At 42.5% G+C, this 11,503-nt stretch overlaps 1 protein-coding gene across 1 annotated transcript in view; it reads left to right on the forward strand.

The window, feature by feature from the left end:
* C3H9orf85 (chromosome 3 C9orf85 homolog) overlaps positions 1-11,503 on the forward strand; it is a 54,751-nt gene that overhangs the window by 35,745 nt on the left and 7,503 nt on the right. The window contains exon 3 of the mRNA XM_006266877.3: positions 10,738-10,851. Coding sequence (XP_006266939.1) covers positions 10,738-10,851 — 114 coding nt within the window. The remainder of the gene's footprint in view (positions 1-10,737; positions 10,852-11,503) is intronic.

Consider the following 11,503-nt stretch of genomic DNA (forward strand, 5'->3'; position numbering starts at 1 on the left):
CTGCAATAGATCATCGAGTCCAACCCCCTGCATCGAGTCCGACCCCCATGGCCCAGGCTGTCCCATGTGCCTGGGCTGCGTGGGGCTGAGGGACCTGCTGCAGACCACACACAATCCCTTGGTGGGCCAGATCCAGCTGAAGAGCCATATTTTGCCCACCCTGGTCAAAAAGAAATGAAATAGTTAACTAAATGTTGGCACTTCCTGCCGTCTTTCAAAAGAATACGCTAATAATATCTCAATCAATAGATGATTCACGTATAGAACAAAACCTGACAATAGCCAATAAATGACTTGGCTTTCTGTTTAAAATATGGTGTAATTTGTTTGTTTCTTAATGGAATGTCATAAGTAAGCATTTTAAAAAGTGTTTAAAATTATAGGTCTGAGCCACGCTTTTTTATCCAATTTTATATGGTGTAAGTCGATACAAGTTGCTGCCTTAGCAGAGATGTTTCTGAGGTCTTTGTGGCCGAAATAAACCTTGTTAAACCCTTCTGGCCAGGTCTGGCTGCTGAGTGATAGGTAAATAGCAAACATTCTACTGCTTTTCTCTTGTTTTTGGTCTTTGTTCAAGGATAGAGTTCTGTAAGAAGCTAGCTCAGGATTAATTGAAAGCTATTGTGTCTGCTTATTCCTGGACTGAATCAGTGAGGGTAGAAATGGACATTGTTTGATGTCGTATTTATGCCACTTTTATGCAGGCAGAAACGGCAAGTAAATAGATGTCCCCACCCTTTGTTGTGCCACATCAGTGGTGCAACAAAAGGTAGCAAGTAGTGCTGCTTTATTGCAGCAGATGTCTGTTTGCTCTGTGGCAGAACAGTGTAGACAGCCTGAAACTGCCCTCACTCTCCAGCTGCCCTGCCACTTGCACTGGGGGTTTGAAGGGCTCAGTCATGCACACCCTGGGAATTCCTATGAAGGATCAGGCCCCTCAAGCGCTGGGAGCATCTGCCCAGCTTTCCCCGCTTATAGAGATATGCCCTTGTAGAGATGGGGAATACTGGGGCAACTCTCTGTCACTGGGGAAAATCAAGGTTCCTCGCTTACAGAGACCCACTCCAAGAACTACACGGAGACATCTCTATACGTGGGAAAAGCCTGTGCAGGACCTGGTATGGAGGCTTGGGACCTGGGGAATCTCTAGCACCCCATATGTCCATGCTGGTACCCATGCTGGGTCCTGTGCTGATCTATGCCTCATGTGGAGGCACCAGTCTGCACAGGTCCTAGCAAGGAGGTAAGAGGTGGTGCAGGACCTGGGGAATTCCCAGCTCCCTGTGCAGCCACACTGGGACCTGCAATGACTTGTCCACAGGTTGGTACAGAACACAGTGCAGGTCCCAGAATGCAAGTATGGGCCAGCAGGTCCCACGCTATCCTGCACCTCCTAGCTGGTAGCTATGCCAACCTGTACTTCACAGATCAGCCACAGGTTGGCACAAGAGCCAGGTATGGCAAGGAGGCGCAGGGCAATGAGGGATGTACGTAATCCCCAAACAAAGTAATAGATTCCTATTACCCATTATCCCCCATCAAGCACCTGCAGCAACATATCTCCCGCTGTCACGGTGTGGGACAAGAGATGTGTGCTTTGCCTAATAAAGCAGATCAGCTGTGGCAGGATGCACCCCTCCACAGCTTGATCTGTTCCATTTGACAACATCTGTTCTTATTGTGAGTGCAGCTTCCACAGGCCTAAAAATAACTGTTGTTATGTTTGGGTCATGCTCCATATTCAAATTAAAGCTAGATAGAAATCAGCTATAGATTTGTTACACATTTTCAAGCACTAACTTTATAGCTGGCCAGCTTTTTTATGGCTGCGTAGTCATTTTTATCATGTGATAATTACTTCGCATGTGTGACTAGTCTTACTTTGCACATGTGGCTGGTCTAAATTTATTGCACCATTAACCAATCGTTTGCATAATATATATAACGTGATTTACATTTTTAGCATTACCCTCTCACTGGAAGAGCTAAAAAAATATTTTTTTTGCAAAAGAAATCTTGGATTCTGCAAAGGTGCATAGCTTTGCCTGCTTATCCAAAAATGTTTACTACCTGCCCCCTACATGTAGGCATGTAGGATTTTAAAGTTTATAGTGAACGTTTAATAAGAATTAATGTATGCTAAACATTGAATGATCAAACTTCCATAACTTATATAAAATCAAAACAATCAGTAGCCAGTTAAAATATTTTATTTTTAAATTATAGCTTTCATAGTTTTCCTGCTTTCATAGTTTAGTGGTAGTTTTTAATCTTAAAATATATACCATATTTACTCAAATGCAAGATGAAGTTTTTTCTCCCAACTGGCACAGGGGAAAAAGCCCCTCATCTTATTCCGGGAAATTTCTCTAAATACATTGTCTGTCATTAAACTGCTGCCAAAAGCAGCATGTGCTTAGCAATGGAAACCAACTATGAAATTGATTAAGTGTAGCCAGTGCTGAGCATGACTATAAAACATGTAGTCCATATTGGGCAAACGTGCTTATGAGAACCTACTGCAAGACTAGATTAGTGTGGCCCATCTGAATAAAACCTATGGTAGCGCCCATTAAGCGCGCTCCCCCTTACTGCCAACTCCTTTTCCACTCATGGTGAGCCACAATATTGCATACAGTTCACTTGGCATCCTTCTGTCATCCCCTCTCTTAGCCTGGCACATAATGATTAGTGTGGCCCCTCCCTCTATGAGGTGAAGCCAGGCAAAGTTGCCTTGTGCCTCATCTGCATATAAATGTTTGGAGCATTCCAGGACTTGTGGAAAGAACACCCAGTTCCAGTCATGAGTGGGGGCTAATTAACACATGGATCCTTTATGGGTGGTTTCTGGAGTACACACACATACTGAGCAGTGCTGAGCTGCTGGTCACTGGGGCTTGAAATGCTGTTGATTTTAGTGAGGCCCAGCCCCATGAACTGTGTAGGAAATCAAGAGCCTTTGGTTTTGGACTAATATCATGCATAGTTATAAATTCTACTACATATAGTTGGGTGCTGGTACCTGTGCTAAAACTTGCAGCAGTTTCAAAAAAGGTAACATGTATCAATTCTGGATGAACTAAGTGTATGGGTAGTACATGCAAACTGCTACAGCCATGGTTAATTTCAAGGTTACTGTTTTCAGATTTGCTCCTCACTTCCATGTGCTCAAGGAGAGCGAGTTCTGACAGTAAGGAAAAAGAGACAGAGCTGACAGGAGAAAAAGTGTATGTGGAAGCAAAAAACAAAGGGCTACTTGACCCCCCAGATTTGTTTGCCCTGCTGTAGCAGTGAGAGGGGGACACATTCGAAGTAAACCTCCAGTAACTAGATTCTATTCCTGGAAAGTTATAAAAAAAATTATAAATTTTCCACATATGGAATCTAATTATTGTGGGGGTCATCTTATAAGCAGGATCATCTCCTGTTTGAGCAAATATGGTATATGATCAACTTGGTTCTTCATTTTTTAGGTATTTATTTCAAGAAAAAAAATCTATACTGACCCATTTTTTATTTAAAACTATTCCTTTATAGGGGAAAAATACAGTATCTGAAACCATTTCTCATTTTAATAAAGTAGGAAGGAAAAGTTCCTTTTCAGGGAGAAAACTTCCACGATTTTACAGGGTTGATTTTTCCCTTCAAAAAAAGGATTTTTCATTTAAAAAAAAAGTCTATCAGTAATAAAAACTATTTTGTCAGGTTTTTAACAACCTCTGCTCCAGTTTGAAATTTACTTCTAACAATTTCAGGTTATGTTCTGGAAAAAAATCTAGAGCCTTTCATTTTGGCACCATGCTTATTTCCGAAGAGAGGGAAAGGATCATGGGGTAGAGTAAGGAGCTGGTAACATGAAAAAGATATTCTGATACTCAGATCTTCCTCAGTTTTCCAATTAGTGTTTCATAGCTCTTCAAGAGACCCAATAACTCAGAATCATAACAAGGTTCGTTAGTCCAAGCCAGTATTTCCTTTTCACCTGATGTTACATGGGTGGTATCAGTAGGGTAAAAAATGTTCCCTGGAGGCTCAGAATATCTTATTACAGAGTGGGAAAAAATTCTGCTAGGAGCCCTTTCATGGCCAAGTGGAAATGTTTTTGGTTATAAGAATCCCCAAAGTGTTGTAATTCAGTAAGATGCCATCCCATTAATTCTGGATTATTTGTTATCTCTTAAACAATCAAGTTTTACCAAGCCAGATACTACTACAGCATGTGTCTGCATAGAGCTGTTTTTTTTCTAACTCCTTTAACGTACATTTAGTGGCAATATTGGTTTGCTATGCTCCAGCGAGAGTGTATTTTGTTTTTTCACACCAGGCAGTACAAATTCTTAAAGGATTGCTGCAAATGTTTCCACCTCTAAGAAACCTTATTCTTCACGGGGCTTAAATGTGGCTCTCACATTACTGATAGAGTCTTTTGCTTGAACCAGTCATTTTGCTCTTCATACTGCTTAACAATGAAGACTTTTATTCTAGTGGCAGTTACTCTAGCAAGATAAGTAATTGAAATTCAGGTTCTTATTTCGGGGCCTGAATTCAGTTTTTTCATAACTGACAAGGTAACAATGTGACCATATCCTAACCTCATCCCAAAGCCATTTTCTGACTTTCACAATCTTCACATTTGCCAGTAGTTTTTTGGGGGGGTTCCTCCTCCAAAATCTCATTTGTTGGTAGGAAAAAATGAAACTGCATACCTTGGACATCAAAAGGGAAATGTTAGCTCATCCTGAATAAGGCTGTCCTGGGCTATCTGTAGCTTTTATTTGCAAATTGATTGGAGGAATTTCTAAATAATTTAATGGGTAACACTCCCCAGTCACCCTCCTCCAGCTCATTCTAGAACAGGGGTGGGCAAAACACAGCCCACAGGCCAGATGCAGCCCGCAAGGCCATTCTATCCAGCCTGCGGGGCCCTTAAAAAAAATGTAGAAAATTAATATTTCTCTGCCCTTGGTTCCTGCTGACAGCCTGAGTGGGGCTGCCTGTGCCTGCTCCGGACAGCCCCATGGGCTGCAAGTGGCTGCTGCAGGGAGCGCCAGCCATGGGGCAGGGGAGGGACCACTTTTCCCCTCGCACTCAGCTTTTCCCTGGGCTCCTTCCCTCTGTGGAAAAAAGTGGCCCGTCCCCCACCCCGTGACCGGCACTCCCTTCTGCAGGTACTTGCAGCTTGCACGGGGCTTTCTGGAGCAGGCACAGGCAGCCCCAGGCAGGCTATGAATGGCTGCAGCACGGGGCACCGGGCATGGAGCAGGTGAGGGGCTGCTTTCCCCCACCCCCTGTGCTCAGCACCTTGTAACGCGGCCCCACTGCCAGGCTGGCAGCAGGGCCAGGTTACAAGCTGGTGCTGAGCGCAGAGAAGAGCAGTCCCTTGCTCGCCACGTGGCCGGTGCCCCGCACTGCAACCGCTCACAGCCCGCCTGGGACTGCCTGTGCCTGCTCCAGACAGCCCCGCACGGGCTGCGAGCACCAGCCATGGGGTGAGTGAGGGGCCACTTTTCCCTGAGCTCAGCACCAGCTTCTTCCCTGCTGGCAAGCAGGGAGTCGGGGCTGCATCCTGCCCCCTGCCTGTACCACAGGGCTGGAGGGCACTGGGTGTGAGTGGGTGGGGAGCCAGCGGGAGCACAGGGCCTGCACTGGTGCCCCAGGGTCAGCGCCAGCGGGGCCCAGAGCAGGGTGTCAGGAGCGCAGGGTCTCAGCTGGCAGGAGCTCTATGGAGCCAGGCCAGCTCCCCCCTCTCCCTGCTGGTACAGCCCAGCCCAGCTCCACGGACCCCTGCCAGCCTGTGCCCTGCTTTGGGTCCCACCGATGCTGGCCCTGGGACATTGTTCCCAACACATTGAGACACTGGTCCCAAGATGGTGACCAGGGGGAGGGGCACCTGTCAAGGGGTGGGGCACCTGTCAATGGGCGGGGCTACCCATGCAGCCCTGGACAGCCTGCCAAAACTGCGTAAGTGGCCCTCCGCCCAAAATAATTGCCCGCCCCTATGCTAGAACCTATGCCTGGATCCTGTCTGGCTGCCACTCCCCTTATTTTTCTGGGTGCAAGAACAGCCAGACTGTCCAAGCTCTTCTCCCCTCCTGGCTTTCACTGCTTGTCCCTGCAGTAGGTGGTGGGGCAGTGCACAACCATGTGGCCTGGGGAGCTAAGGGTAACCCTGAGCATGTGGCCTAGGTGTAAATTGCTCATGCAAAACAAACAAATCCAACGGCTTTTCTGGGAAGTGATTTCCCTAACCAGGGTATTATCAACATAAAGTAGATTTTGCCTGTGGAATTGAATTAGTAATATTAAGCAATCTCAGGCTTTTGTTTTTAGCTTGTTTCAAGTGTGTATTGATTGCTGCAGTTTTCCAACCTTACTATTTTAATTGTTTGTACATGCATAGAAAACTTCCACACTTTGTAATAAAAAAAATGTTAGTCCCTCAGCACACAACAACAGCATTTTTCCAACAAAGGGACTAAAGTAGTAACCCAGAAGCTTTGCCTACAAGTCAAAGAAGCTCCCCCACACATTCTTAAAAATCTTTCCCTTCATTTCAGAATCTAGACTTATTTAAACCAGATACCATTATATCATGTGTCTATAGGGAGCTGCTTTCCCCCCCCCAAAATTGGAATGCTTGTGCAGGGTCTTTTGATTAATTAATTTTAAATGATTGTAAGGTAGATTGTTTTCTTTATATATAGGTTCTGATCATAAGGTCCTTTAGGATACTTTTTTCTATTTTATTTCCTAGTTTCCATCAGTTAAGACTTTTTGCTGGTTTTCATTTATGGACTTTTGGGAGCCTCATTCATCATAGACTGTTTGCTGCTTCTCAGCAATGTGGGGCAGGTTAGCATATGGGGTAGCTGAGAAAAGGAAAACTTCTTGACTTGTAAGTTCAATTTCCCAGAGTATTTTTCATTGATGTACTTTGCTTTCCCTGGCAGAATCATAGAATAATAGAAAAGTAGGGCTAAGACCTCCAGGAGGTCATTTAATTCAACCTTTTGCTCAGGGAAGGATCCTCTGTAACTAAACTATTCCTTCTTAAAAATTTCCAGGGATGTAAACTCCACAACCTGTCTAGCCAACCTACTTCAAAGGTGGGAAGATTTTATTTAATTAGAAATTCAAATTCAGATGTAAAAAGTAATAGTAGCAGTAGCTGATTTACAGCTTTTGCTAAAGTGATATAATAGAATTAACAGTAAAATTACATAATAAAATTACCATGATTTGTGATTATTGGTAAAAGCATACAATAAAATTACACATTCGGTTAATTTTAACAAAAGTCCAATTGAATATAACACATGATAGATAAAAAAAATAGAAATAAATAAAATTAAGCAATATACAATAGTAGAATACAACATTAAAGGTAGAAAAATCTTTTTGATTTCGGCCTCTTTCTGATTCACAGTCTCCCAGCATCCCAGGATGCTTTGCACCCCCCTGCAACCTCCTCCCCCTCCCACCCCCGCAGGGTGGGTGGGCTAGCCTTGGCCCAAGCTATCTGCTCCAGCTGAGCAGGGAGGCATGTTTTAGCACCCCCAGCTTCTGGCCTAGGCCACTGCAGGCCTGTGGCTGCATTTCCAGTATCAAAAGTGAATGTCTGGTCACTTACTTATAGATTCAGTCTACACAGTGTATTCTAACCTGTGAAGATTGAATCGATTCAGCCTCAGGCTTTTTGACTGTCTGTACTTAGTGCTAAAGTATCTGACATCCCCAGCCTGGTAGTTAACTGACAGCCCAGAGGTGACAAGTTTGAGACAATGGCAGAAGTGCTGATTGTTATGTGTGACTTAGTTTGGGAGGCTGGAGTCAGTTAATCAAAGTTGTGTCTGTAACCAAAATGTTAAGAATTTTCTAACCAAATATGAGTGAATTTAACTAATATGTATGCCAGTAAAAGAGACGGAGAATCCTTTATGAGAGTACCGTAAAACACTGGTCATAAATTTCATGTACTTAGTGTCATGCAGGATGTGAGAGGTTGTTTTTTTTTTAATTATAAGTACTAATATGAGCTTCTTTTAGGAAATCTCTTAAAATAATGTCTAAAGCTTATCATTGGGTGTGTAGAGGTCTCAGTCCAGTAGACTGCTTGTCATTTCTAGTAACATATGAAGTGTAGAGAAGCCAGCAGGAAAACCCAGCTTCCACTCTCCTGCTTTCAGCCATCTAGCCCTGTCTTTTGAGATCTGAAGTTCAGCCCCTCCGCTGCCTTTTCCCAGTGCTTATCATTCTCCACTGCACTCCTGTAGCTGTCCTCATGAGCTTTGTAGCTGGGATCTGATAGCTTCTTTCTAGTGCTGCTTTCTCTATTTGCTGTCCCAGTGCCCTGAGTATAGCTAGAAAGCACTTGTTTTGTCACAGGATAGCTGCACCACAGTTTGCTTAAAGGGCAGATTTCAAATGCAAGTTTATTTCCATTGTCAGACTTAGTGTGTACTCACATGACTATAATCTCTGAACTGCAGAGCTCAAAATTAAGTAGCATTTATGCTAAAATCCACTTGATGGGGGATTACATTTACATAACACAGACAATTTAGGAAAAACTCAAACCTTAAACTTCACAAGAAAACTGTGCATTTGATTCTTTAACATCAAAAGTCTTATAAAAAACATTTGCCCATTTGATGTCCAGGATGCAAAGGGACTTTGGGATGTGGCAGGGCATTATTGGTTAAGAGGACTCTTGCTGTTTATTCCTTTACTTCTTATATTGGTGCAGGTTTATATAAATTGTAACCTTTATTTAGAAAGGCAAGCAACATTTTATTAATGATTTGGGGGGATTGTGTGGCTTTTGGTTTGCTTCTTTTTGTTTTGGGTTTTTTTCCGGGGGGGAGAGGGGGGTTATTTTTTGGTTTGGGGGGGTTCGTTTGTTTGTTTGGGGGGTTTTAAAGGAAAAAGCTATAAGAATCTCAGGTCCATGAATTTCCATCATTGAAGTTTGGCAGATCCCAGAATAGGGAAGGAAGGAGATGAAGAGTGCAGGTAGCTCAGGCAGTTGTGCAGTTTCAGTGTAAAGCAGTTCATGCCCCTCTTGAAGCTTTTTGCATGGTTGCAATGACTGACAGAATGAGCACACACCTTAGGAAGCTTGCTGCCAAAGGCAGTTCAACATACACATCTGCATCCGTGGTCTCCTCTTGAAGCAGTGCTTTGAAATAAAGAATATGGATGCCTCCACCTCCCGATCACTCACCAGTTCTTATCCTATCTTTGGAAAGGCACTAAGCTTTTAGGGAATTTTATTGGTATTTTCAGGTTTATGTTCCTTCATAGTGTAGTTTTTTTACATTAATTTGAAAGTTTTGCTTTTGGTTTCATTTGATATCTGGGTATATATGTATGAAAACTGCAGTTTAAAACTCCTTGTGAGCTAACAAAGTAATGGCTAAATTACCAGGGCACCTCTCCTTAGAAGGCCTGAAAGAACACTGTTGACTTGGTCTTCAATCTGTTAAGTGATTTCTGCAAGACTGACTGTGAAAGCTGATTGCTTGAACCCTTCCTTAAGCTTAAGACCTTGTATAGTTCCAGAAATGAGAAATGAGCTTTTCTTTGGGAGGGGTCTCCTAGGAGCATAACATCAGAAATATATTCTGGGGTTTTGTTCAAAAAAGAAAACCTCAGATACATCAAGTGCAGGCTTTGATTATTCAAACTGGAAGCAAAAGGGCACAGCCAAAGTCTATGTCAGGGGGTTGTCAGCTTTTTACTAATGACAGGCCACCCTTTGCAATTGAACTAGTGCCATGGCATCCACTGCTGCACCTCAGTTGTACCTACCCATCAATGCAGCCTCTTCTAAAACATCTGGGAAGGGACAATTTGAGTGGCTAATTTGCTGAGCAGCAACTGCAACGTGGTGGGACACAGCAGCCCTTTGCACAGGACCAGAATTGCAAGGAGCTTTCTGCAGGAGCTGGCAGTAAGGAATTAGGCAGCAAGGAATTAGCCAGCTGTTAGTAAAATGCAGAACACAGAAGCCAGGCTGGAGCTTGCACCTGGTGATCAGTGTGCCATTAGTAAAACATGGACTGGATCATACGCTGGATCCAATCTTTTCCTCGATCAAATCTGGCCTGCAGCCAGGCCATAGGTTGCTGACCCCTATCTACATATTTTGAATGCTGATCAGGACACTACATCACTCTTCAGAGGCTCAGAGTTTAAAAATGAATGCAAAAAAAGACCACATTTGTTTCATTGGGAAGTTAGAAAAGAGCATGATGTATTCTTTGCAGCAGTAGTTTGTATTTTTATTAGGCAAATTTGTTTTTGTTGTGTATTCAGGGTTTTTGTTGTTCTTTTTTTAAGCCACAGAAATAGGTAAAGCTTCTCAGCTTTCAAGCAAATAGCTTGCTGAATTAAGAAGCTAGGAAAGTGTTTTTATGAATTGAAATGTTCTTATTTTTTTTACCCTGTTTTAGTTCTGATTTTACAACACAACATTTACAAAGGTGAGAGACCAGACAAATTATAGCACTGTTCAGTACAGCTGAGATTTGAAGTTTCAAAAAGTAGTACAACTCATATCAAATTGGCTCATATACAAAAGACTACGATTGAGGGAAAAAGTCTTTCATTTTGGCATCAATGAAAAATTTCCAATGATAACATGGAATGGGTCCATTTGAAAATGTGTAGAATAAAATATTCTATTCATAGTTATCCACGAACAATGTATCAACACTGTTTTCCTTCTTTTAATAGTGTCAAATGCCTCCAGAAGACTGTAAAAGATTCTTACCATATTATTTGTAGACCATGTGCTAGTAAATTAGATGTTTGTGCTAAGTGTGGAAAAGGAGAAGAAATTGTAATCCCGTAAGTAGATATCTGAAAGCTTAATTACGTACCTCCATAAAGTGTGTATCATGTGTTTTCTTTTTTTAAAACAAATGGAAACATGGCATAAAGTAACATAAGGCTACATGGTCAAAAATACAGCAGGAATCTGGCAGTTTCCATTTGTTTTCAAGCCATAAATTATTCTGATGGAATTTCAGTAAGAGACAGTGGTCTCAGTTCTTCCCTGCTTAAACTAGTGGTGAAACTTTCATTATCTTTCATGGGATCAAGATCAGACCCAATAAGCCTTGTTCAAGTAAAACACATTCATTATTGTAATATTAAAAGGTGAATAGCACCTCCTTCTGTAGACCATGATACTGTAAAATGGATTAAATTATTGAGTGCCTGAAAATATGCTGAAACTAATTGACTGTTTTGAATTTAGTCTGTCATCCGATGATTCAGAGTTAAGAGAGAACAGAAAACAGAAATCAGACAAGGGTGGCTATTGAGTACAGCAACCATAATGCTGTTGAGGATTTTTATTACTCTTGTGCCAGCAGTTTCTCTTTACTGAGCATCCTGTATTAATTTGCTGTGCTTGGCTTATGGCCAGCAGAAGTCTGATTGGTTGAACTATTCATAGATTTTTTTTTCAGGGACTTGGCTTCTTTCTCTCCATTAT

The sequence above is a fragment of the Alligator mississippiensis genome, chromosome 3 (genome assembly GCF_030867095.1).
Source record: "Alligator mississippiensis isolate rAllMis1 chromosome 3, rAllMis1, whole genome shotgun sequence".
NCBI lineage: Eukaryota > Metazoa > Chordata > Crocodylia > Alligatoridae > Alligator > Alligator mississippiensis.